The following is a 27,522-nucleotide window of genomic DNA, read 5'->3' as shown; positions in this document are numbered from 1 at the left end:
AGACGGACTTCCTGTTTTCGTCTCCCGTTTTCCGCCGAATTTAATAATTTTAATCCCAAAAATTCTTGTAATCCTTACTCACGAGTATGAAGTTTAGAATCTGATGTTCCAGGAAGAAAGGACAGCGCTCATCAGCAGCAGCCGCGCGGCTTCGCTTCCACAGAAAGAGCGATGAACTCACAGCACCGCTCCCCCTTCCACGTTCCGGAGCCCCTTACGGGGTTCCTTCTCCGTTTCTGGGGTCGCTCCTGGTGCCCGCCGAGTCCCACGGCCACGGGCTCGCTCTGCCCGTGGTTTCTCTTGATGGGTCGTCGCTGTGCCGCAGCGCACGACCCTTTTCCACGGAGCCCCTCTTCAGAGCCCGAAGAGGACCGCCATTGCTGTTTCGCGCCGCCTCCGGAAGTCTCGCAAGTTATACATTCTTGACAAGTTCTTAGTTTTGGGATCTAACAGTTCTGTTTCCGGTTTTGATCTTGTTGTTAACCACATCCCTAAATATTTTACTTTTTTATGGATTTCTATCTCAATGCTTTGGGCCAAATCTTTTTTCTCTTCCTCTTTTAAATTTTTAACTAATAATTTAGTTTTATTTCTATTTAATTTAAATCCTGCCACTTCCCCAAACTATTGAATTTTCTCTATTACTCTAAGGAAAGATGTTTTTGAATCTTCTACTGTAATTAATAGATCATCAGCTATGGCTTTCAGCTTAAATTAATTTTTTCCAGTTTTTATCCCTTTAATGTCTTTATCAGCTCTTATATTTCTTGCAAGTACTTCCAGGACCAGAATGAACAATATCGGTGCTAACGGACATCCTTACCTAGTTCCTTTTTGTATTTTACATTCATTCATTATCACCTGATTTACAATTAATTTCGCAATTTGTTCCCAGTATATTGCTTGTATTCCTTTTAAAAATTTATATACACAATTAATTTCTTCAAGTAATTTTTTCATGAAATCCCAGGAAACATTATCAAAAGCTTTCTCGGCTTTTTCTACCTGTAAGAAACCCTGCCTGATCTTGATGTATATATTCACCTTGATGTATATATTTACCTAAGATTTTTTCATCCTATTTGCTAAAATGTTTGCAAATTAGTTCTTTGGATCTCAAACTTTTAGGCAGTAGAAGCAAGCTTTATTAACTACTATCATAATAAGCAAAGAAACAGCAACAGGTGCTAATATACAAATAAAGTACAGTCGTACCTTGGTTGCCAAACGCTTTGGAACTTGTACATTTCAGCTCCTGAACAATCAAAAACTGGAATGATTTTCAATCATCCGGTGCAGCTTCTGATTGGTTTCTGAACGTTTTGGAAGTCGAACGGACTTCCGGAATGGATTCCATTCGACTTCCAAGGTACAACTGTATATGAAAGAATACTCAAAGATAAAGTTGTGAAGCTGGCTCAGCTATCCATCATTTTTGCCGGGGACATTCCAGAAACCGGTGACGGCACCCCTCTTTCTCAGGCCAAAATATGCTTGGCAATTTATCCGTTCATTCCAAACTGGAATCCCAATTGATTGCTGCAGTTGGGGCCTTTTATAGCGTCCTGGAGCAGCTTTCCACCGTTTCTGTAGCAAGTGCTTTGTGCTCTCGTCCTTTTTCCCATCCACTTCTAAGGGCACCTCCTTCGATTTCACACTTTGAAGTCAGAGCATGAGTTCAAGGTAGCCTTGCACTCATATTCCTCCTTATCTCTGCAGCTGGTTCAGAGCAAGGACACTTCCTTCTTTCCCATGCCGGCAGCTGCATCCCTTACCTCATCCACCATATATAGAAATACAGTATAAGCTAAACTGAAAACAGGAACACCATCTACTGGCTTTCCCTTTGGCAATAAAACTAATTTTTTCTTCTTCAAAGCAATGTATACTGCTTGCAAAAGTTTGTTTGTTTGTTGCATTTTCTATTTTGCATAAACAAGCAAAATAAAAACATAAACATCAAGATGCAATTAGGCTTGTGTTCCATCCACAGATTGTTGATTCATTTGGACAACTGTAAACATTTTTCTTCAAAGCAGTCTATACAGCTTGAGCAGGTTTGGGCAGAATGCAGCTCGCCACGAAGTCAACGATGGACGTTGGAAAGTAAGAGAGAGGAAGGTAAAGGAGCTTTGCATCCCATCCTGCAGAGTAGCGAGTGCGAGGGGAGCAGGATGTCAGGGCATGTTCCATACAGTCAGTGACCAGGTGAAGCTTGCTGCTGGCAATGTTAACGGAATATTGGGCAATTTTGCAATCTGTGTGTGAGAAATATGAAGCAAAACAGAAGTTAGTGCTGTAAATGTAGGGGGTAACCTAAATTTTTGGGAGCTGAATGGACTGGTTAGCTTCTAGATACCTCTCCCTAGAAGAACTACCGTATTTTTCGCTCTATAAGACACACCAGACTACAAGACACACTTAGTTTTTGGAGGAGGAAAACAAGAAGAAAAAAATTCTGAATCCCAGAAGCCAGAACAGCAAGAGGGATCGCTGTGCAGCGATCTCTCGATCTGTTCTGGCTTCTGGGATAGCTGCGCAGCCTGCATTCGCTCCATAAGACGCACACACATTTCCCCTTACTTTTTAGGAGGGAAAAAGTGAGTCTTGTAGAGCAAAAAATACGGTAAATCATAGCAGATGCACCTGGAACTATTTTGGAGGCTTCAAAACAGAACACATTCTCAAAAGATTTAAATCTACAATGGATGGACCTGTCCACTTTGGTTTCTCTCAGTTTCAATATCTCCAAAATCTTTGAGTTTGGTTTGCCTCATTTCAGTTTATGGTTTTTGAAAGTCATCAGCATTTCAGTTTTCACAATACAGTGGTAGCTCGGTTTAAAAACTTAATCCATTCCGGAAGCCTGTTCTTAAACCCAAACCGTTCTTAAACCGAGGCGTGCTTTCCCTAATGAGGCTTCTCACCGCTGGTGCCCTTCCACCGTTCGGATTCCGTTCTTAGACCGAGGTAAAGTTCTCAAACCAAGACACTATTTCCGGTTTTGTGGAATTTGTAAACCAAATCATTCTTAAACTGAGGTACCACTGTATACACATTTTGGCAAACATTATTTCCTTGCATAGTGATTTTTTTTTATCGTGATCAATTTGCTAAGTGCATTTTTGTATATTATGTTCACTTTGTACACATAGTTAGTCTGGAGAACTTGTTGCTAAATCTAGAGGAGTTTGAATTCCTAAGCAGAGCTATGTATTGGTTAATGTATTGCTTCTTGAAGTGTGAATTGGGTAAGTTTGCAGGAAAATGCAAATCATGCTGAATTCCCCTCCACATCTACTCACAGTTCTCCAAGTACTGTTCCCCATAGACTTCTTTGATGTCAGATGGCACTTGGTTCCATACTGTCTTTAAATTCTCTAATGCTCTTGCGCCAATGGTTGTTCGGAAAGTACCAGGTTCAATAATGCTGACTTGGACTCCAAAAGGATGGAGCTCTTGCCTGAAATGCAGAGGAATAAAAGAAGAAGCATCATTGCTTACTGAGTCATAGGAATGCAGGAATGCAGGTCAGGAACTTGGGTCCATTGATAGGAACATCTTTCTTTTAAAAAAAAGAAATCCAAAAATTGAGGAGAAAGAAAAGAGTTAGAGAACTTTGCCCCAGGATTAGAACGGAAATCGTGTGCTGGCGGCACAGCAGCAGCAAGAGGCCCCATTAGCGAAAGCACGCCTCTAGTTAAGAACAGTTTCAGGTTAAGAATGGACCTCTGGAACAAATTAAGTTCGTAACTAGAGGAACCACGTTATAGGGATGGGGTGGTCTTGACCTGGCATCCACTCTCCAGTGCAGGAACAGAGTCTTTTGCTCAATAAATTCATTAAGTCCTGTCCTTCCAAAATTATAGTGTCTGTTTTTTTAACGAAAAACATTTTCCACATTCTCTTCAAAGCTTTATATGTCACTTCCCAGGTCTTCTTAATAACTTTACATTGCCACCACATATAGTAGCCTCCCATGCCTTTTGCCCTCCCTTCCTGTTTTGTCTCCATCACAGTCAAATCCTCCCAAATCAATTCACACAAGGTGCCATTTTTGTCGTGGACCACCCTTACTTTCCCTTGCATTTTCCTCCAACCTCCCACCTCAGCCTTTCCCACCTTGGTGGTTTGTACATTCACCACTTTAAATTGTCTCACAGCCTCTGAGAGTAAATTAGTATTTTCCCAAATTTGACAAGCTGCCTTATCAACACTTTCCACTCTCCGCCTGCCATATCACGGAAACCTGGACGTTGGCATCCATGTATCTCAAAAGAGAATGGAGTGTGTTGGCTATTTGCAGTTTAGTAGCGGACAGTGCTGGCTCCCGGCCTCTAGAGTGAGATGAGCGCACAACCCTAGAGTCTGGCAAGACTGGCCCGTACGGGCAGGGGTACCTTTACCTTTACCTTTATTCAACAGAGTGTGCCTCTGCGAGTGAAGTCAAACCGCAGTGTTAGCAGTGACCTCCCTGCTACGTGAGCCTGGGCAGTGCATATGTGCAGATAACTGCTCAGTCCCACATCTTGATAATTAAGTGGTACGTAAATAGTTGGAAAAAGCACACACTTTTCAACATGGTAATCAACATTTCTATAAAGCATGTTGGGCCCAAACTATTCTAAGGAAAACAGGGGGACATCCATAACATGTTCACCATTAATGAGAAGGTCCTGGACTGAGAGCCACACATCCAATTGCGGGCTTCTGATTTGAAAAGTTTGCTTCAAGGCCAGATGTGGGCATGGCCTGTGCCTGGATACACTTTTTTTTTTGGAAAGGTTTTTATTATTAAAATAATTCAGCATTAATACACACATATTGCGAATATACAAGCATACAAACATACATTTCATACAATCCTTAAAAATGTTCAAACCTAACTACACTCAATTCCACAGATAATTCCTTTTCCCATCACCATCCACCACCCCTCACCCAACCTTTGTGTTAGACTTCCAATCTACTCAATTGCAATTTCTATCCATTTCTATTACTTTCTTTCACACACCTTTAACCTAATTTCATGCTTCTTTTTCTATTACACATTGTTATCCATCTTAGTATTTCAGTATTTAAAACGGAACTTGTTTATTCTAATAGGAGTTCTGATTTTGCAAGTATCCTTTAGACACCTTCCAGTCCCTGTCTATCTTCTCTTTTGAGATCCTTCCTGGATACATTCATCTCATGTTGTGCGAGTCTTGGGCAAAGCCCTGGGCAGCTGCCATATTTCCCAGCTCTTTCTTCCCTGCAGCCCACTTTCCCCAGACTTGGCAACTAAACCAGGAGGACTCGCATCAGCCACTTCCAGCCTGGCAAGTGGTTAGGGAGTGTGGCAGATGTTGCACTAAAGTAAGCAAAAGAAGACATTAAAGAGCTGCTGTTTTTACCTCAGGGTGTCAGAGAAGGCTTCCACACCAAACTTGGATGGGCAGTAACCACCTCCAAAGACTGCCAGGCGTCCATTCACACTGGAGATGTTGACCACCCTCCCTCTGGCTCTCCTCACCAGGGGCACCAGGTGTAGCGTCACATCAATCATCCCAAGAAGGTTGACATTGATCACCTTTGCAAAGTCATCTTTGGTCAGCCATTCGTTGGGACCTGATGGTACAGCTTTGCCTGCGTTGTTCACCAAGCCCCAAAGCCCTGTGAAAAAGAACGTATGTTTGTGATTCGAGGACCCAATCCCTGCACAGAGGCAGCACAAGGAAGGTAGAGATTCACCTTTGTTCCCAATGCACCCTTTCACCCACTCCGTCGCTGCCGCCACACTCTCTGTGCTGGTCACTTCCAGAATGGTGGTTTTCAAGCGCTCTGAGGTGGCCTTGCCCAGCTGCTCTGCCCCCTTCTGCGTGTGACAGGCTGCCAGCACCTGCAGGCCCCGGGCATCCAGCTGCCTGGCAAGTAGGTTTCCAAAGCCAGAGTCACACCCTGTGATGAAGACATATTTCTCCGTCAGGTTCTCCACCGTCTGTCTCTCCTTGTACCATCGGTGAAGGAAGTAAAGCCCCAGCAGAGCAGCCAGGTAGAGCCACATGGCTGAAATCTGCAGGGAAAAAGAATTCAAGCATTAGGAAGCATACACACCCCTGGCAGGACGTGGAGGCGCAAAAATCAAATCCCTACTCCACCACAAAGCTCAGCAGGAGACCTTTTATGTTGCCACTGCTGAATTTCACCTCCCTTGCAGTGTTGTTGAGGGAAAGGAGAATTTTTGCATGGTGCAATGAGCTGCTTGGAGCAGAGGCAGGCTGAAATAATAACAGGTCTAGCAAGCTGATCAGAAGTTAACCTAATGACTTGCATGTACCTTTTAAAGTTCTGAACTTTTTCTGGAAATGTTTCTCGGCCTTTAAAGGGTGCCCAGGAAGAAGAAATTCTGGAAGTGAAGCTTTTCCCCTCCCACAGCCTGAAGCTTGAGAAAAGTGTCACCTACTGAATATTAGCCTGAAAGAAAGTTGTCATAAGCACATGTTAGTGGAGACAGGAAGTTACTATCATGTATAATTGAAAAGGGAAGATTCAGATAGGTAGCCGTGTGGGTCTCACACAGTCAAAATAAAAAATAAAAAATTGTTCAGTAGCTCCTTATAGACCAACTAGGTTTGTTCTGGTATAAACTTCCGTGTGTCTGCACACTTCTTCAGATACATATACACACAAAAGCTTATACCAAAACAAACTTAGTTGGTCTATAAGGTGCTGCTGGACAATTTTTATTTTACTTTATTTTGAAAAGGGAAGAGACAGACCTGCAGCTGGTTAGAGGAAAGGCTCTCAGCTTCAGTTGTGCGGCAGGTAAAGCAATGCTTCTTTCTCCCGTTTGCAGTTGCTCCTTTTCCGCCTGCTGCTGTTTTTCATACTCCACTGGCTGCAACAGGAGCTCCTCCCTTCTGGCAAGGATTGGCGAAACTTAACTGCCTTCTTTAAACTAATTGGGAAATCTGTTGGTGACGGAAACATACCAAATTCCTCCCACTGCAGAGCTTTGGTGCCACAGATTCAGCCCCTTTCCCCTGTGTTCTGTTCATGTATGGATAGAGCAAATAAATCATTTGTCTAGAGTAGGAAGAAAGCCTGGGGTTTGAGAGTATCTTTCTTGCGGAAGCACATCCCTCCTGCTGAAAGAAAGATGCGTAGATTGCTTGCAAAATTACATTTCAACTAGAGTAGGAAGGGTGAGGCTCGACCCGGCCAGCTTGCTTTGGCGCTTGAATTCTAGTACATATAGAGAGAAAGACTCAACACATGACTGTTAAAGCATTCTTTTTTAAAAAAAATTATTTATACCCCACCCTCCATGGCCAAGACTGGGCTCAGGGCGGCTAACATCAGCTATAAAAACAATTGGTTAAAATACAACTTAAAAACAAGATTAAAGTACAACTTAAAATGCAGACTTAAAATGCAGACTGGTCCTACATGGGCCAGAAAAAAGTCAGGGAAATCCCCAAATAGGAGTTCCATCACAGAAGGAAAAGGAAAGAGGGGGAGGGGTCAGGCTGATTCCAAGCCAAAGGCCAGGCAGAACAACTCTGTCTTACAGGCCCTGCGGAAAGAAATCAGATCCTGCAGGGCCTTGGTCTCATGAGACACAGCGTTCCACCAGGCTGGAGCCAGTGTTGAAAAGGCCCTGGCCCTGGCTGAGGCTAATCTGACTTCCTTAGGGCCCAGGACCTCTAGGATGTTGCTATTTATGGACCTTAAGGTCCTCCGCGGGGCATACCAGGAGAGGTGGTCCCATAGGTTTCCTTTCTGCTGCTGGTGTGCAGAAAGAGCAGTTAGAATGGTTTGAAACCTGTATATTAGAAATAAGATAATGAAATATTTTTGTCAGTTTGTTTATTGTTTACATAGTGTGGATGTCAATAACTCGGAGTGCTGAAACCATTCAGAACTGAAAGGAGTGATAAAGATCACTGCTCTTTCTTGCTTAGTACAGATCTAGGTATGTTTCAAGGAAGGTGGAAGGATAACCAGAAGATTCATGTTGAAGGGAGCAGCAGGTGTGTGGGCATGAAAAGGAAAGACCACCAGGTTGATAAACTGCTGGTTCTCTAAATGCCTCACTGAAGAGAGGGACAAAAGGCTGGAGAGAGCCCCACTTCATTTTTATCTGTAACTTCTGGTACCTCTGCCCATTCCACTTGTTAGCAGGGACAAGGCAGGTCATTTTTAGGAAAGGAAAAGAACCATTTTGCTGGGCTCCAGACCCTTATTTTATATAGTAGCAGCCAATGGGTTCTCCTTTACTAATGCTGAAATCTGAGCCCCTGCTTACATTGAAGAAAGCCTCGCTGATTTCAATAGCACTGCTGCTCCAATCTAGCTTTCTATCCCTCCTGAAAACTGAAATCCAAGCCCAGCTTGAATGGAAGTGTTGTAAAAAGAAATTACGATACAGTATCGAGGTTCAGAAAGCGGTCCGAGGAGGACTTCCGGGTTAGCGCGATCGACTAATGGCGGATTCCCTCTGAGCTCCGGAGGGAATTGACTCCGCAGGATCGGGTCTTGCCGCTGCGGCGACATGGGGACCCTCAAAAATCACAGGCGGTGAAGCCTGTGAGCGTGGTGACTCGGCGGGCACCATTTGCACCCCCCTGAGCTGCGAAGGAGCCTTTTTAAAGGCTTTGGAACGGGGATGGGGTGAGCGGCGCAGTGCTGAGTGTCGACTGCTTCTCCTGCGGAGTGAAGCTGCACTGCCGTTGTCGGAGGGCGCTGACTTCTTCTTGTGAGCAATTGGACTTTAAAGTAACAACCCGTGAGTAGTACGGAAATTGGAAGTGTAAAGAAATTTTTTATGAATTAGGCACGATCGGGGAAGGTGTAAACAGGAAGTCCGCCTCCCCTCCTTGTAAATAATTTAAAGCAAGGACCTGCTAACTAAGGTCGAGTGAACCCTTTTTTCTCCTTTTTTGGTAAAAGATTTTAATTTCACGGTTTGGCAGTTTAAGAAATTTTACTGGAGGATAAAGAGCTAATTTTGTTGTGCCACCCCCCCCCCGGACCCGGGAGCGCTCCATGAGAAAGCCTGTTGATGAGGTACTGAAGTGTTTGACAGCTGTCAAATTGGCTGTCAAGACGGAAAAAGAGAACTTTGTTTCTGTTGCTCCTGCTGGTTATAATTGTTACAATTTTCTTACAATTTGTTGAAAACAAGGAAGAGCTGATACAAACTAACTTGATTTTTGGATTCGAACTGGAAGGATCATCAAGGAACCAAAATCCCTCTAGAGGGGGTTTTGGGACATTACAAGAATGGCTGGAGGAGGGAAAATTCAGGCTGAACTGGACAGAGTTTTTGTTCTCTTGGGAAAGTTACAAGGCCAAATTAATGTTTTGGCTACAAATGTTACAACTCTGGACTTAACAGTAAATAACATTATTGAATTTGCTAAGGATTTGAATCAGGAAGTCTATTCAACAGGACAAAAAGAGAAACTTGAGAGCTTTGAGAATTTGGAGAAGGAGATATATGTTGTCCCTGAAGAAAAGGATGGAGGAGCTGTAATTTTGCAGATTACAAAGGAGAGCTTGAGGCCAGACATGACGGCAACAAAGGAAAATAAAAACTTGATGTGGAAAATCTGGCCTGAACTGGAAATTGAAAAATGGAGAGATCTCCTTGTGTGGAGATCCGAAGACCTAAGGATTACAAACTTGCTTAAGGTGGAAGTTGGAGCTTTGGGGGCATTTGGACATGAAAGGAGTAAGAAACAAGATTTGGGCTCCACTTTTAAGTATGGAGATCTGGCTGGAAGAAACATGGATCCCGTTGGGCCAGAGCTTCTCCGAGATTTGGTGTTTAATATTAAGGACTATCAAAAAAACCGGCAGAGAGGAATTGAGAGAGAATTAAGAGCCTCGGATGTGAGATCTCCAGGCTGATAGTAGATTAAGACTGATAGACATTTATTGGGGACTGAAACCGGGAAAGGGGGGTGGAGTTTGGGAATCCAAAGGGTACATAATTATAATTTGTTTTGTTTTTATTTTGTTTTCTTATTTGTATGAAAATTGGGAAATTCGTGGAAGGGAATTTGGATCGACTTTAGAAAAAATGTTTTAAGAATGAGTATTGATGTATAAGTATTGATGTTTAAGTTTGGATAAGGTAATATTGGTTTTTTTAAATGAACTAAATTAAATGAAAATAAGGTTAGCAAAAATAAATTGAGGAAATGGATGAAAGAGAAAAAGTAAAACAATAACATGTTAAATTAAATTATTAAGTTAAAGTTGAGAAATAAGTAATAAGGATTTGCTGAGCTAATAATTTGAATTGGAATACAAGAAGGGAAGGTGTGAGGAGGTCTGAGAAATAAGTTAAAAGAAATAAGCAATTGAAACTTTATGTGTTTTTAATTGTTTTTAAGTTTTATATTTTTGTATGTTTGTTATATTTGTTCTTTTTGTGTGTGTGTGGTTGTTTATTTTTGTTGTTGTTTCATTATAAAAAATGCATATATATATATATATATATATATATATATATATGCAGGTTTTGGTGTCCTCGGGTGTCTTCCCGTGTAAAAGTTGGGGTGTCTAGGCGACGTTTCGACGAGGTCTCACTCGTCATCTTCAGGCTGGTGCTTTCGGCTTCTTGTTACTGGAACAAGAAGCCGAAAGCACCAGCCTGAAGATGACGAGTGAGACCTCGTCGAAACGTCGCCTAGACACCCCAACTTTTACACGGGAAGACACCCGAGGACACCAAAACCTGCATTCCTGTACCCGTGAAAATCTACGAAAACAAATATATATATATATATATATATAACAGAAAGCGGTCCGAGAAGCCGGGCAGCCAAAGACAAAAAAGCGAGATAGTTGCAACCAGGTTCCTCCAACCAAAGAGAAAGGAAGAAGCCCGCCTACAGGTGGCTGCCACTTGGTTGGGTTACATACAGGTACATGGGTAAGGGGTGCAAACGGAGGAGACACGGGTGCAAACGACGTGACACCTGACAGGCAAGGTTGGTGTAAAGGAGTCCTATTGTGAGCTGGGCAAAAAAACCCAGGAGACCGCAGCCAAAGCACAGGGGGCAAAGGTGGGAAATTTTGCACACCTTGGGAGCACTTCGACCCACGTTTTTTACTCCCCCGCCTCAATAAGGCACCCTCCTGATGAAGCAGGATCACCTGGGTGAATTTTACCCTTATGCTTTCCATATAATCAGTTATCCATATATCCATATATCCATATACAGTGGTGCCTCACAAGACAAAATTAATCTGTTCCGCGAGTCTCTTCGTCTTGCTTTTTTTTGTCTTGCGAAGCACGGCTATTAGCGGCTTAACGGCTATTAACGGCTTAGCGGCTTTAAGAAAAAGGAAACAAACTCGCAAGAACTCGCAAGACGTTTCGTCTTGCGAAGCAAGCCCATAGGGAAATTCGTCTTGCGGAACGACTAAAAAAACGGAAAACTCTTTCGTCTTGCGCGTTTTTCGTCTTGCGAGGCATTCGTCTTGCGAGCTACCACTGTATAACCATATATCTTTATGATGATTTTAATATAATCCATGCTTGAATCATGAAGGCTTTTGCAGAGCTTAAAGCAAATTGTTTAGATTTGAAAAATCCAAAATGACCTCTGCCCCAGTTCTCTTCCCTTGTTCTTCTTATGCCCTCAATGTCTCACTAACATAAGGGGGAAGCAATAAATCTGATGTGCTAGCACTTTCCTCCTGTCCAGGCAGGGTCCTTAGCAGCTAAAAACAGAAAAATGCTAACCACAAATGTCCCCGTTATAGCAGATGTTGCGTAGGAGGGCTATCAACAGCGTAACGGCCGAATAAAGATCCTTTCTCCTTAGGTTTCCTTTCTCCTTCTTACCATAAATCAGGGGAAAGGTCAGACTGATGTACAGACTGAAGAAAGCAGAAGTTGGGAAGGAACTCTTTACATGATCAGGGGGCAAGGCTTGAATGAGCTCATTGGTTTTATTTTTGCTGCCATATGCAATTGTATTCGATTATGTCATGATCTATGATGTATGTACTCAGGTATAAAGCCAGTGTGGTGTAGTGGTTAAGAGCGGTAGTCTCGTAATCTGGTGAACTGGGTTCGCGTCTCCGCTCCTCCACATGCAGCTGCTGGGTGACCTTGGGCCAGTCACACTTCTTTGAAGTCTCTCAGCCCCACTCACCTCACAGAGTGTTTGTTGTGGGGGGGGGAGGGAAAGGAGAATGTTAGCCGCTTTGAGACTCCTTAAAGGGAGTGAAAGGCGGGATATCAAATCCAAACTCCTTCTCCTCAGGGTGCTAGAGCTGAGGTGCCCAGTCTTTGGAAATAATTCCACTGGGTCAATTATTGCTCAGCAATAAATATCTTTTTCTCCACTGTTGCGTCTGTCAATTCTTGGACACAATTTGAGGGGGTCACAGGTACCTTAAAAATCCTTCCAACACTGTGACTCTCTCTCTTTTTTTTAACTTGGTGGTCCTTCTGCTCTTTGATGAAGGAGGAGCCGGGAGTTGGAAGACAATGATCGTCTCACCACCACCACCACTTTCGGAGCAAGTGCCCGCTTTGCAGGAGGAAACCATTGATCTGCTTAGTTCGCCTCGTTCCGCTTCTCTCTCCCTTTTGATCCAGCTCCTCTCACCCCGCCCTCCAAGGCTCAGTTTGGCACCGCCACACGTTGGGTCAGAGAGAAGCACTTCTCCTCACGGAAAGAAGTTTCCCTGCTCCGGTTCCTCCAGCGAGCGCGCTCCTGGGGCACTTGGAGCCGCAGCAGGAGGGGAACTTCGGGCGCCTCGGCCACTTTCCTTGCAAACTTTATTCCCTTGGGGAAAACACCCTGAGCCCCCCTGCCCCCAGCAGCTCGACTCCAGCAAGTCAAAGGGAGCACCAGCGACGGCCTCTGGAGACACGGCCCAAGAACGTAGCTAGGGGGGTGCGGCGCACCTGGGCTTTGGAATTAGCTGGGGCTCAGGCATGCTGCCCGTAAAAGTAAGCGCCGCCTGGGCTGGGCACCCATTCCCCCCAGCTATGCTACTGGAGCCCAAGGTGGTTCACAACATAAAAATGCAAGATAAAAACACAATATTCATAATAAAAACAAAAACTGTTCTAGGGCCTGGCTTTGACAGCTTGACTCCACCAAGGTGGGTCCTCTATGTCTCTTATCAGTCAGCGGAAAATGAGTGGAGGCATTCTTCTTAGCATGTTTCTCCAGCAGCAGCAAAAAAAGGGAATGCCATTTTAGGCTGCATCAACAGAAGTCTAGTGTCCCAATAAAGGGAAGTAATATGACTGCTCTGTTCTGTCTTGGTCATACCACACCTGGAGTACGGTATTGACAAGCTGGAACTGTAAACATTCTGTGATGATTCATGTTTTTGAGATGGAGGTTTTTGAGATGTCTTCCCCACTTTACTTGGAAAGTGTATATAGCTCAGGTTTGCGCGATTTTGGCACCCACCCCCAAGTTCACAGTGAAACAGTCTCCCTTGGGAGGTTATGGACTCTCCTTCCTTGGAGATTGTTAAGCGGAGGTTGGATGGACATCTGTCATGGATGCTTGAGCTGAGATTCCTGCATTGCAGGGGAATGGACTACATGGCCCTTGGGGTACCAGACAACTCTACAATTCTATGATGCTATATTTTTTTCTTGTTGCACCATTTATAACCCCTTCTAGGCCATGTGACTCTACAGCAGGGCAAAAGCTTGCCTTACATGGCATTAAATAAATAAATAAATAAATAAATAAATAAATTTTTATTTGTACACCGCCCTCCCCGGCCAGAGCTGGGCTCAGGGCAGCTAACATCATGAAACTAAGACAGTATACAAAGAACACAAGAACATAAAAACAGGCAATCAATTAGTTAAAATACATCTTAAAATTAGTTCAGAGCAATTTAAAATCTGGACAGATGGCAGTCCACGGGTAAAATTGAGAGTGTCCATTTAGGCTGATCGCCGAAGAATTGATGCTTTTGAATTATGGTGCTGGAGGAGACTCTTGAGAGTCCTGTGGACTGCAAGAAGATCAAACCTATCCATTCTGAAGGAAATCAGCCCTGAGTGCTCACTGGAAGGACAGATCCTGAAGCTGAGGCTCCAATACCTTGGCCAACCTCATGAGAAGAGAAGACTCCCTAGAAAAGTCCCTGATGTTGGGAAAGATGGAGGGCACAAGAAGAAGGGGACGACAGAGGACGAGATGGTTGGACAGTGTTGTCGAAGCTACCAGCATGAGATTGACCAAACTGCGGGAGGCAGTGGAAGACAGGAGTGCCTGGCATGCTCTGGTCTATGGGGTCACGAAGAGTCAGACACGACTAAACAACTAAAAAACAACAATTTAGTCTGAAGTCCCACAGTTTAATGTATTTTTTTCCTAGGTAAATGAGTGGTAAAGCATTGCAGTTTCAGCTGCATCAGACAATAGTTCAGAATAATAATAATAAATAACTTCTCCTTAAGGTACTGATGACCCAATCTGCCTCTCATTAGGATCCTAAAAGATGCAATTAGACTTGTATTCCATCCACAGAGTGTTGGCTCATTTGGACAACTGTAAAGGTTTTTCTTCAAAGCAGTCTATACAGCTTGAGCAGGTTTGGGCAGAAAGCAGCTCACCACGAAGTCAATGATGGACGTTGGAAAGTAAGAGAGAGGAATGTAAAGGAGCTTTGCATCCCATCCTGCAGAGTAGCGAGTGCGAGGGGAGCAGGATGTCAGGGCATGTTCTATGCAGTCAGTGACCAGGTGAAGGTTGTTGCTGCCACCCTTTTGGAAATATTCGCTTATTTTGCAATCTGTGTGTGAGAAATATGAAGCAAAACAGAAGTTAGTGCTGTTAATGTAGGAGGTAACCTAAATCTTTTGGGAGCTGAATGGACTGGTTAGCTTCTAGATACCTCTCCCCAGAAGAACTAAATCAAAGCAGATGCATCTGGAACTATTTTGGAGGCTTCAAAACAGAACACATTCTCAAAAGATTTAAATCTACAATGGATGAACCTGTCCATTTTGGTTTCTCTCAGTTTCAATATCTCCAAAAGTTTGGTTCTCCTCATTTCAGTTTATGATTTTTGAAAGTCATCGGCATTTCAGTTTTCGCAATACAGTGGTAGCTCGGTTTAAAAACTTAATCCGTTCCGGAAGCCTGTTCTTAAACCCAAACCGTTCTTAAACCGAGGCGTGCTTTCCCTAATGAGGCTTCCCACCGCCGGTGCCCTTCCACCGTTCAGATTCCATTCTTAGACCGAGGTAAAGTTCTCAAACCAAGACACAGTTTCCAGTTTTGTGGAATTTGTAAACCAAATCATTCTTAAACCAGGCTGTTCTTAAACTGAGGTACCACTGTATACACATTTTGGCAAACATTATTTCCTTGCATAGTGAATTTTTTTGTGATCAATTTGCTTAGTGCATTTTGGTATATTATGTACACATAGTTGTTCTGTACACATAGTTGTTCATAGTTGTCTTTGTACACATAGTTGGTCTGGAGAACTTGTTGCTAAATTTAGAGGAGTTTGAATTCCTAAGCAGAGCTATGTATTGGTTAATATACTGCTTCATGAAGTATGAATTGGGTATGTTTGCAGGAAAATGCAAACCATGCTGAAATCCCCTCCTCGTCTACTCACAGTTCTCCAAGTACTGTTTCCCATAGACTTCTTTTATGTCAGACGGCACTCGGTTCCACACTTTCTTTAAATTCTCTACTGCTTGTGTGAAAATGGTTGTTCGGAAACCACCAGGTTCAATAATGCTGACTTGGATTCCAAAAGGATGGAGCTCTTGCCTGAAATGCAGAGGAATACAAGAAGAAACATCATTGCCTACTGAGTCATAGGTCAGGAATGCAGGTCAGGAACTTGGGTCCATGGATAGGTACATCTTTCTTTAAAAAAAAATAAAATCCAAAATTGAGGACCTTCAGCGGCGTCTATGCCTTCAGGAACACACATAAAAATTTGTTCTTTTAAATCTGCAAACAAATATGCAGTTTTTATATCTAAATGATAAACAGAATGTCCACGTTGTGATGCATCTTTTAAGAAAAGCTTGACTGTTTCATTTTTTACACTTGAATAACACAAATCATAATCTTCGCCTGGAATTTGTTGGAAACCCCTAGCAACTAATCTAGCCTTGTACCTTACAATTTCATTTTTGTCATTCATTTTAACTCTATAAACCCATTTTGAATCAATAAGTCTCATATCTGGGGTTATGCTCTTTTAAAGAAGCTATTTCAGAGTTCATAGCTTCATACCAATTTGCAGCTTGGTGCTCAGCTAAATATTGAATGTCATTGTAGCTTTTTGGCTCAAAAACCGCCTTATTGGCATACACAGTATTAAAATGTTCATCTGCAAAACGTTGTGGCTTCTCTTTCTATCTGAATGTCTTAGTCCGGAAGGAGAGTCAGACTCCTCAGACTTAATGGGACTAAGGAAACTACTAGTTTCAGGTTGTAAATCATTATTGTCAGACTGAAGAGATGCCTGTTGGCTAGGCTCACGATCAGAAAAGTCAAGAGTATCTAACCTCCCCTTGGGTGCCTGTAACTTTAAATCATCAACAGGCTTTTCATCTTCTTCCATTAATTCAGAATCACTATCATTCCCTGCTTCTTCCTCTTTTCTTCCTCAGTATTATCTATACCATTAGTATCTTGGAAAACAGCAACTCCGTTCCAATTTACAGTTTGTATCATGCTTCTGTTAATATGAAATTTGCCAGTTGCTGGTACGTAAATTCTGTACGCCCCCTGCTGGTAGCCCATTAATTTTCCCTGAACACTACACTCTCCCAATTTCTGCTTAGCGGGAGAATGCATTGTTACATCTGAACCCCAAATGCGTAGGGTAGGTATTTCAGATTAGGGCGTTTTTTTAAACAACGTCTCATAGGGGCTGACATCTAAACCAGAATGATAACTGCGATTTCTAACATAACAAAAGGCATTGAGTGCTTCAGCCCAAAAGACTTTGGGCAGATTAGCATTGTGCAGATAAGTTTTAACACCTGCCTGCAGGTCACGCTGCACAACTTCAACAAGCCCATTTTGCCAGGGACTTCGGGGGCAAGATAGCTAATGAGTAGTCCCCTGCACTTCCAGGTAATTCTCAAAATCCTCCAAAACAAATTCCCCGCCCCGGTCAGAAAACAGGTTCTTAATAGGTTTGTTAAAGTGTGTTTTTACCCAGTTGCAAAAAAACTTTGTATTTCTCAAATGCTTGTGACTTTTCAGCTATTGCATAAGTCCAACAATATCTACTATACTGGTCTATGAGAGTAAGCCAGTACTTTGAACCTCCTAATGATGATGGGAGTGGCCCAACTAAATCACAATGTACACGCTCAAATGGCTCAGTTACATTCCTATCTGAGCACCTACCCTTGCGTGCAACCTTAATCTTATTCTTGCAACAGGATAGACATTGAAAAAAGAATTTACATGGTTTTAAGTTGAGGCCATCAACAATATTCTTTGTCTTAATTACATCAGCAAAATTCAGATGTCCTAGAAGACGGTGCGCCTCATGGACACACCCAGAATGTGGCCTAAAATTCCTCAACCCCTGGCTATACCCAATTGCTGACACAGCTTAATTAGCACGACTTAGCAGCACCTGCTATGTTTCACAGCTGTAAAGCTGGGTCTCGTTATTTTGCTCTGGCCCTTGATCTGGCCCCTTAAAGACATAGACATCGGGTGGAACAATGATGAACCTGCACATTTAAAGAAACCATTCAACAGAGTGTGCCTCTGCGGGTGAAGTCAAACCGCAGTGTTAGCAGTGACCTCCCTGCTACGTGAGCCTGGGCAGTGTATATGTGCAGATAACTGCTCAGTCCCACATCTTGATAATTAAGTGGTACGTAAATAGTTGGAAAAAGCACACACTTTTCAACATGGTAATCAACATTTCTATAAAGCATGTTGGGCCCAAACTATTCTAAGGAAAACAGGGGGACATCCATAGCATGTTCACCATTAATGAGAAGGTCCTGGACTGAGAGCCACACATCCAATTGCGGGCTTGTGATTTGAAAAGTTTGGTTCAAGGCCAGATGTGGACATGACCTGTGCCTGGATACACTTTTTTTTGGAAAGGTTTTTATTATTAAAATAATTCAGTATTAATACACACATATTGCAAATATACAAGCATACAAACATACATTTCATACAATCCTTAAAAATGTTCAAACCTACCTACACTCAATTCCACAGATAATTCCTTTTCCCATCACCATCCACCACCCCTCACCCCACCTTTGTGTTAGACTTCCAATCTACTCAATTGCAATTTCTATCCACTTCTATTACTTTCTTTCACACACCTTTAACCTAATTTCATGCTTCTTTTTCTATTACACATTGTTATCCATCTTATTTAGTATTTCAGTATTTAAAACGGAACTTGTTTATTCTAACAGGAGTTCTGATTTTTCAATATGGTTTTGCAAGTATCCTTTAGACACCTTCCAGTCCCTGTCTATCTTCTCTTTTGAGATCCTTCCTGGATACATTCATCTCAAGTTGTGCGAGTCTTGGGCAAAGCCCTGGGCAGCTGCCATATTTCCCAGCTCTTTCTTCCCTGCAGCCCACTTTCCCCAGACTTGGCAACTAAACCAGGAGGACTCGCATCAGCCACTTCCAGCCTGGCAAGTGGTTAGGGAGTGTGGCAGATGTTGCACTAAAGTAAGCAAAAGAAGACATTAAAGAGCTGCTGTTTTTACCTCAGGGTGTCAGAGAAGGCTTCCACACCAAACTTGGATGGGCAGTAACCACCTCCAAAGACTGCCAGGCGTCCATTCGTACTGGACATGTTGATCACCCTCCCTCTGGCTCTCCTCACCAGGGGCACCATGTGTAGTGTCACATCAATCGTCCCAAGAAGGTTGACATTGATCACCTTTGCAAAGTCATCTTTGGTCAGCCATTCGTTGGGACCTGATGGTACAGCTGTGCCTGCGTTGTTCACCAAGCCCCAAAGCCCTGTGAGAAAGAACGTATTTTTTCCTATTAGCAACCGTAACCTACATGAATTTAGCTGCATCTCTCACTGGATTTAGTGTAACTGGAGGGAGGGAGTTAGGGAAAGGAGGAGAGAAAGAGAGAGAAATGGAAAGCGGACAGGGAGGAGAGAGGCAGCAGCTCTGGTAGAGATGGGAGGGAGGAGCTGAGCTCAGAAGAGAAGGAGTGGGAAAGAAAGCAAGGCAGACATAAGGGACAACTGACTTTCGGGGTTGGTGTGTTGTGCGACAAGCACACAGAGTGCAATGAGATTGAGTGGGGGGGGAGGGGAAGCCCAGTTAATTTCATTGTACACAGGTTGTAGATTGACAATAAAGGAATGATGATGATGATGATGCATTTTCCCTTGAAATAAGGGGCAATCCCCTATTACAAGGGACCAGTGGAAACCCCACCAAGACACACAGGTCACCTGGCCAAGCTGCTGCTGAGAACCCTCCTTGTGGGTGGGCAGAGGTGAGGGCAGAGAAGAAGTGAGAGGCAGTTTCTCCAGCCAAGCCAGCAATGCCTTCCTTGTAACAGCGGAGCAGACATTTGTGTATGCTTGGCAGCGGTGAAAGCAAGACTTGCAAAGGATGAGATCCGGGAAAGGACTTTGCTAATTTCCCCAGCAGCTACAGTGGTGGCAGGCTGCTGATTTGCATACAAGCCCCCCCCCCCAATTCATTGTCAATCACAATGAAAAAGCTTGCTTGCTTTTCTCTCCCTTTCTTTCCTGCCCAGCAGTAGCATGGGGGGGTCTGCCCTTGTAGGGGGGGCATAGGGTGGCATGGGGGTCTATAGTGTGGCACAGTGGCTGCTGTGTGTTGTGGGTTGGGATTCTGGGGTTGCCATGCTGCTGCTGCCCAGAGTTTTGCTGCATTCAGAAACTCCTCACGCAGCAAAACCCCAAAAATGATACAGTACAGTGGTACCTCGGGTTCAGGTTACAGACTCCGCTAACCCAGAAATAGTACCTTGGGTTAAAAACTTTGCTTCAGGATGAGAACAAAAATCGCGCAGCGGCGTGGCAGCAGTAGGAAGCCCCAATAGCTAAAGTGGTGCTTCAGGTTAAGAACAGACGTCTGGAACAAATTAAGCATGTAACTAGAGGTATCTCTGTATTTAAAAAGTAACCAAAAGAACAAAACAAATGCCTATGCCCATCTCTGTTAAATTTACCTTCTATTTTCATATCATTCTTCTTCTTTTCCCTTTGCAGTTAAAACAATCAATTCTCTTTCCCCACACCAAGAGTTTGACTTACCTTGGGAACCCCAAAGACTAGAGAAAATATCTGTCAAGCTGGAATGTTGTTTCCACTTTTCAACTCAGCTTCCTTGACAAACGACAATTCCCGGGATTCCCAGAGGGGGTGTCCCATGCTCCCAGGCACCCAAATGTCTGGAGCTGGCTCTGATATTTATTATTGAATGCTCATAATGATTATTTCTAAGCTATTTCCTGAATTGTTATGCTTATTCTTCCTTTCGAACATTGTGAGCCAATTTGGGCACAATTATGGGGGGAACGTGGCCTACAAATGAATACAGAGAGGCAATTCTAACCCCCCGTCCCACCAATAGCACAGAGGCAGCACAAGGAAGGTAGAGATTCACCTTTGTTCCCAATGCACCCTTTCACCCACTCCGTTGCGGCCGCCACACTCTCAGTGCTGGTCACATCCAGAATGGTGGTTTTCAAGCACTCTGAGGTGGCCTTGCCCAGCTGCTCTGCCCCCTTCTGCGTGAGACAGGCTGCCAGCACCCGCAGGCCCCGGGCATCCAGCTGCCTGGCAAGTAGGTTTCCAAAGCCAGAGTCACACCCTGTGATGAAGACATATTTCTCCGTCAGGTTCTCCACCGTCTGTCTCTCCTTGTACCATCGGTGAAGGAAGTAAAGCCCCAGCAGAGCAGCCAGGTAGAGCCACATGGCTGAAACCTGCAGGGAAGAAGAATTCAAGCATTAGGAAGCATACACACCCCTGGCAGGACTTGGAGGGGCAAAAGTCGAATCCCTACTCCACCACAAAGCTCAGCGGGAGACCTTTTATGTTGCCACTGCTAAATTTCGCCTCCTTTGCAGTGTTGTTGAGGGAAAGGAGAATTTTTGCATGGTGCAATGAGCTGCTTGGAGCAGAGGCAGGCTGAAATAATAACAGGTCTAGCAAGCTGATCAGAAGTTAACCTAATGACTTGCATGTACCTTTTAAAGTTCTGAACTTTTTCTGGAAATATTTCTGGGCCTTTAAAGGGTGCCCAGGAAGAAGAAATTCTGGAAGTGAAGCTTTTCCCCTCCCACAGCCTGAAGCTTGAGAAAAGTGTCACCTACTGAATATTAGCTTGAAAGAAAGTTGTCATAAGCACATGTTAGTGGAGACAGGAAGTTACTATCATGTATAATTGAAAAGGGAAGATTCAGGTAGGTAGCCGTGTGGGTCTCACACAGTCAAAATAAAAAATTGTTCAGTAGCTCCTTATAGACCAACTAGGTTTGTTCTGGTATAAACTTCTGTGTGTCTGCACACTTCTTCAGATACATATACACACAAAAGCTTATACCAAAACAAACTTAGTTGGTCTATAAGGTGCTGCTGGACAATTGTTATTTTATTTTATTTTGAAAAGTGAAGAGACAGACCTGCGGCTGGTTAGAGGAAAGGTTCTCAGCTTCAGTTGTGCGGCAGGTAAAGCAATGCTTCCTTCTCCCGTTTACAGTTGCTCCTTTTCTGCCTGCTGCTGTTTTTCATACTCCACTGGCTGCAACAGGAGCTCCTCCCTTCTGGCAAGGATTGGCGAAACTTAACTGCCTTCTGTAAACTAACTGGGAAATCTGTTGGTGAGGGAATGTATGGATAGAGCAGATAAATCATTTGTCTAGAGTAGGAAGAAAGCCTGGGGTTGAGCGTATCTTTCTTACGGAAGCACATCCCTCCTGCTGATAGAAAGATGGGCATGTTACGATATAGAAGCAATGCGGCCGCAAGCTGCTAGCTTGAAAGCAAAACATAATGGCAATGTTGGGACTGTTCCGTGGGAAACAGAGGGACAGTCTGTTCACAGTGCGAAGCACCGGAATTAGCTCAGAGTGTAATATGAGCTGTACAGGAAGTACAGGAGGAGTTTGTCTCTTGGCTGCTGGAGTTTGAAGAGAGCAGTCATGTTTTCTGTAACGCTGCAAAGACAGAAATAAAGGCATATAAATACGTTTCTGTCTATCTCTTTCCCCTGCCCGCGGGGGGGGGGCAGGAAAGAGTGGTGTGTTCTTCTCACGCTGAGGAGGATCGCCGATCGTGACCTAGCCTGTATCCTGCCGGGAAATGCAGACAGGGAGGTCAACCGGAGATCAAGCCGGGTGCCTGGAGAATGGCCAGTTTCTCCTGATATAGGCTGGATTCCCAACAGGGCAGAGTGCTTGCAAAATTACATTTCACCTAGAGTAGGAAGGGTGAGACTGGACCCGGCCAGCTTGCTTTGGTGCTTGAATTCTAGTACATATATAGAGAAAGACTCCACAAATTACTTTTATAGATTTATATATATATTTATACTCCACTCTCCCCAGCCAAGACCAGGCTCAAGACGGCTAACATCAGGTATAAAAACAATTGATTAAAATACAACTTGAACAGGATTCAAGTACAACTTAAAATGCAGCCCCATTTCAGTGGAAGCCCAGATCAAAAACTGTTTGGGGGGAGAAAACATCAAATCTTCACCAAGGCCAACTATCCAGACTGGTCCTACATGGTCCAGAAAAAAGTCAGGGAAATCCCCAAATAGGAGTTCCATCACAGAAGGAAAAGGAAAGAGGGGGAGGGGTCAGGCTGATTCCAAGCCAAACGCCAGGCAGAACAACTCTGTCTTACAGGCCCTGCGGAAAGAAATCAGATCCCGCAGGGCCCTGGTCTCATGAGACACAGCGTTCCACCAGGCCGGGGCCAGTGTTGAAAAGGCCCTGGCTCTGGTTGAAGCCAATCTGACTTCCTTAGGGCCCGGGACCTCTAGAGTGTTGCTATTTATGGACCTTAAGGTCCTCCGCGGGGCATACCAGGAGAGCTGGTCCCATAGGTTTCCTTTCTGCTGCTGGTGTGCAGAAAGAGTGGTTAGAATGATTTGCAACCTGCATATTAGAAATATACTAATGAAATATTAGACCTGTAACAACACAGGAGACAAATTTAATCTTCTGGGGAAAGATTGCCTTCTGGGCATCTCTTCCTATCAGTTGCAGAGCTTCATGCTCCGGCACCGGGGGGGCAAAGAGTAGACGGGGTCCTGGGGCCGTGGTGCCCAGCTGGGGCAGGGGGCCAGCCGCCATGGCACTGCACCAGGATTGCGCTGCCAGGGGCGGTGCACTCCCCCCGCACTCCTCTTCCTCCGCCAGTGCTCCCCATGATAGCTAAATCAAATGAGGAACATCTGGAACTATTTTGGATGCCAAAGAAAAGAACTTTCCACATGGCTAAATTTTTGTCAGTTTGCTTATTGTTTACATAGTGTGGATGTCAATAACTTGGAGTGCTGAAAACATTCAGAACTGAAAGGAGTGATAAAGGGGGAAAGCTTGCCTGACATGGCATGATAGATAGATAGATAGATGATAGAGATAGAGATAGAGATAGAGATAGAGATAGAGATAGAGATAGAGATAGAGATAGAGATAGAGATAGAGATAGAGATAGAGATAGAGATAGAGATAGAGATAGAGATAGAGATAGAGATAGAGATAGAGATAGAGATAGAGATAGAGATAGAGATAGAGATAGAGATAGAGATAGAGATAGAGATAGAGATAGAGATAGAGATAGAGATAGAGATAGAGATAGAGATAGAGATAGAGATAGAGATAGAGATAGAGATAGAGATAGAGATAGAGATAGATAGAGATAGAGATAGAGATAGAGATAGAGATGATAGAGATAGAGAGAGAGAGATAGAGAGAGAGAGATAGAGATAGAGATAGAAAGATATAGATGATAGATAGATAAATTTTTATTTGTGTCCCACCCTCCCTGGCCGGAGCTGGGCTAACGGCAGCTAACATCATGAAACTAAGATGGTATACAAAGAACATAACATAAAAACAGGCAATCAATTAGTTAAAATACATCTTAAAATTAGTTCAGAAGCAAATTAAAATCTGGACAGATAGCATCCACGGGTAAAATTGAGAGTGTCCATTTGGTCTGAAGTCCCACAATTTAATGTATTTTTTCCCTAAGTAAATGAGTGGTAAAGCATTGCAGTTTCAGTTGCATCAGACAATAGTTCAGAATAATAATAAATTACTTCTCCTTAAGGTACTCATGACCAAATCTGCCTCTTAGGATCCTAAAATACGCAATTAGACTTGTTTTCCATCCACAGCTTGTTGCCTCATTTGGACAACTGTGTAATGCCCAATGGTTATGCCTCCCCAACAATCACCCAGCCCTGGTAATCCTGAGGCAGCAGCGAGTTCTTTGGATCTCAAACTTTTAGGCAGTAGAAGCAAGCTTTATTAACTACTATCATAATAAGCAAAGAAACAGCAACAGGTGCTAATATACAATTAAAGTACAGTCGTACCTTGGTTGCCAAACGCTTTGGAACTTGTACATTTCGGCTCCTGAACAATCGAAAACTGGAATGATTTTCAAACATCTGGTGCGGCTTCTGATTGGCTTCTGATTGGCTTCAGGAGCTTCCTGCAGCCAATCAGAAGCCACGCTTTGTTTTCCGAACGTTTTGGAAGTTGAACAGACTTCCGGAACGGAAGGCACAAACACCCCTGGCAGGACTTGGAGGAGGATATTTCTAATTCCTACTCCACCAAGAAGTTCACTAGAAGAATTTTTATGTTGCCACTGCAACTGCAACTGCCCTATTTAGCCTCCCACACAGTGTTATTGTGGGAAAGGAGAAATTTTGCATTATGCAATGAGCTGCTTGGAGCAGAGGCAAGCTAAAAGAAGTATAAACAATAGCTCTAGCTAGCTGCTTATTAACTGAACAGCTTAATAAAGAGGAACAGTATGATCCTATTTAATTCTATAGACATAAGCAACACTGAGCTCAAATATTGTGCAAGCTCAGCATTGGCATCCAACAGCTTATACCTTATTTCACCATCACTGCACCACATATTGTACTTGCTCAAGGTCCGATCCCCAATTTTTCCGAACTGAAGCTTGACACAAAGTCCAAGCATTGGTTGTATAACACAAAGGACACCAAAGTTCAGGTACAACACCCCATCAACCACCAGCAGTTGAAAGTTCTACAGAGGAAGTAAGAAACTCATAAAAATAATTGTTCAGTCTTTGATTTTTCATTGCTATGTTTGATCTTAGTATTGCTGGAGATCCAAAATGACTCCAGAGGCTTCTCCTACACTGCAAATGCTGCAACAGCTTGTCAGTTAAAATTAAAATCTTGCAGCATTGATTATGATATCTTGTATCTGTGCTTTTTGAATTAGGTTGATCAGTGGACATTATCAGACAGGAACATTTATCTTCATACAAAATGAAGTTTCACTGTGTGACTTCACAGAACAAGCTGCTGTCAAAGGCACAAAGTAATAATCTTTCAGGTTATTTGGCAATCGTAGCAGCTCTTGACAGAGGCTGAATTTGTTGGCTTTTCGCAGTATGGTAGCGCTGCAGAGAGCTTGCTGGGGAGACCATGCATTAAAAAGAAAGGACTCAAAAATAACTTAAAGAAGGTTTTAATAAGAAAAACAAAAACTCCATTTACACTAAATACATTAACAAACAAACATGACCCAACCACCAACCCATCCCCCAGGGTAATGGGAGAGCTAGGTGCTGCTCCTTATATACTACACCCAGATGCTGACACACCTTAATCAAATACAACTCAGCAGCACCTGCTATGTTTCACAGCTGTAAAGCTGGGTCTCGTTATCTTGCTCTGGCCCTTGCTCTGGCCCCTTAAAGACATACACATGGAGTGGAACAATGATGAACCTTTACATTTAAAGAAACCATTCAACATTTCCCCTGCGGTTCATCATTGTGGAACAAAAACATAAAGCATACTTTGTACATGTTTTTCATGTGTAACCTTTGGAAGTGCTTTAGTAAACTGCAACCTATAATGTTTGGTATGTTTAAGGTACATTACCACTCTCTTAAGAGCAGAGAAACATTGCGTAGTGGGCTTTTCCACATTGTGATGCATCTTTTAACAAAAGCTTAACTGTTTCATATTTTACACTTGGTGAATAACACAAATCATAATCTTCGCCTGGAATTTGTTGAAAACCTCTAGCAACTAGTCTTGCCTTGTACCTTACAACTTCATTTTTGTCATTCATTTTAACTCTATAAACCCATTTTGAATCAATAAGTCTCATATCTGGGGTTTGTGGTACAAGAGACCAAGTGTTATGCTCTTTTAAAGAAGCTATCTCAGAGTTCATAGCTTTATACCAATTTACAGCTTGGTGCTTAGGTAAATTCTGAACATCACTGTAGCTTTTTGGCTCAAAAACCACCTTATTGGCATACACAGTATTAAAATGTTCATCTGCAAAACGTTGTGGCTTCTGCCTCTTTCTATCTGAACGTCTCAGTCCGGAAGGAGAGTCAGACTCCTCAGACTTAATGGGACTCAGTGAACTACTAGTTTCAGGTTGTAAATTATCATTGTCAGACTGAAGAGGTGCCTGTAGGCTAAGCTCACGGTCAGAAAACTCAAGAGAATCTAACCTCCCCTCAGATGCCTGTGACTTTAAATCATCAAACAAATTATCAGATTCAACAGGCTTTTTGTCTTTTTCTATTAATTCAGAATCACCATTTCCTCCTCCTGCTGCTGCTGCTTCCTCTTCTTCCTCAGTATCATTTATACCATCAGTATCTTGGAAAACAGCAACCCCATTCCAATTTACAGTTTGTATCATGCTTCTGGTAATATGAAATTTGCCAGTTGCTGGTATGTAAATTCTGTACGCCCCCTGCTGGTAGCCCATTAATTTTCCCTGAACACTACGTTCACCCAATTTCTGCTTAGCAGGATAATGCATAATTACATCTGAACCCCAAATACGTAGGTATTTCAGATTAGGGCGTTTTTTAAACAACTTCTCATAGGGGGTGACATCTAAACCAGAATGATAACTGTGATTTCTAACATAACAAAAAGCATGGAGCGCTTCAGCCCAAAAGTCTTTGGGCAGATTAGCATCGTGCAGATAAGTTTTAACCCCTGCCTGCAAGTCACGCTGCACAACTTCAACAAGCCCATTTTGCCAGGGACTTCGGGGGCAAGATAACTCATGAGTAGTCCCCTGCGCTTCCAGGAATTTCTCAAAATCCTCAGAAACAAATTCCCCGCCCCGGTCAGAAAACAGGTTCTTAATAGGTTTGTTAAAGTGCGTTTTTACCCAGTTGCAAAAAACCTTGTACTTCTCAAATGCTTGGGACTTCTCAGCTATTGCATAAGTCCAACAATATCTACTATACTGGTCTATCAGAGTAAGCCAGTACTTTGAACCTCCTAATGAGGGT

At 43.3% G+C, this 27,522-nt stretch overlaps 4 protein-coding genes across 11 annotated transcripts in view; 1 reads left to right on the top strand and 3 right to left on the bottom strand.

The window, feature by feature from the left end:
- The window catches only part of LOC310698188 (retinol dehydrogenase 7-like), a gene marked incomplete at its 5' end in the record, with an annotated part of 64,955 nt that extends 41,883 nt beyond the window's left edge, over positions 1-23,072 (bottom strand). Inside the window, one exon of the mRNA XM_083485071.1 lies at positions 23,055-23,072. Coding sequence (XP_083341197.1) covers positions 23,055-23,072 — 18 coding nt within the window. The remainder of the gene's footprint in view (positions 1-23,054) is intronic.
- ADCY6 (adenylate cyclase 6) overlaps positions 1-27,522 on the bottom strand; it is a 934,310-nt gene that overhangs the window by 344,269 nt on the left and 562,519 nt on the right. The gene's annotated exons all lie outside the window — the stretch shown is intronic.
- Positions 1-27,522, top strand: part of LOC310698257 (17-beta-hydroxysteroid dehydrogenase type 6-like) — a 164,937-nt gene that overhangs the window by 121,073 nt on the left and 16,342 nt on the right. The gene's annotated exons all lie outside the window — the stretch shown is intronic.
- LOC310698196 (retinol dehydrogenase 7-like) lies at positions 1,123-24,813 on the bottom strand. Of its 8 annotated transcripts, XR_014521371.1 has the most exons (7): positions 24,575-24,791; positions 23,055-23,126; positions 20,624-20,945; positions 18,728-18,986; positions 15,619-15,776; positions 1,987-2,258; positions 1,123-1,942 (listed from the first exon to the last, which is right to left on the bottom strand). XR_014521371.1 is itself a non-coding variant. In XM_083485105.1 (6 exons), the coding sequence occupies exons 1-6, from the start codon at positions 24,647-24,649 to the stop codon at positions 14,564-14,566; spliced, it is 1,104 nt and encodes a 367-aa protein (XP_083341231.1). In that variant the 5' UTR covers positions 24,650-24,813; the 3' UTR covers positions 14,365-14,563. The 8 variants fall into 8 exon arrangements, 6 of the variants coding, with proteins under 6 accessions (XP_083341234.1, XP_083341235.1, XP_083341236.1 ...); XR_014521372.1 differs by lacking the exons at positions 15,619-15,776; positions 18,728-18,986; positions 20,624-20,945; positions 23,055-23,126; positions 24,575-24,791 and adding exons at positions 3,306-3,463; positions 5,397-5,655; positions 5,734-6,055; positions 6,762-6,900 and having other exon boundaries at positions 1,123-1,338; positions 1,522-2,258; XM_083485105.1 differs by lacking the exons at positions 1,123-1,942; positions 1,987-2,258 and adding an exon at positions 14,365-14,781 and having other exon boundaries at positions 24,575-24,813.

Source organism: Podarcis liolepis (genome assembly GCF_965112155.1).
Source record: "Podarcis liolepis genome assembly, chromosome: 2".
Taxonomy (NCBI): domain Eukaryota; kingdom Metazoa; phylum Chordata; class Lepidosauria; order Squamata; family Lacertidae; genus Podarcis; species Podarcis liolepis.
The sequence above is the reverse complement of the archived record's forward strand: the minus strand, read 5'-3'. Positions and strand labels throughout refer to the sequence as shown.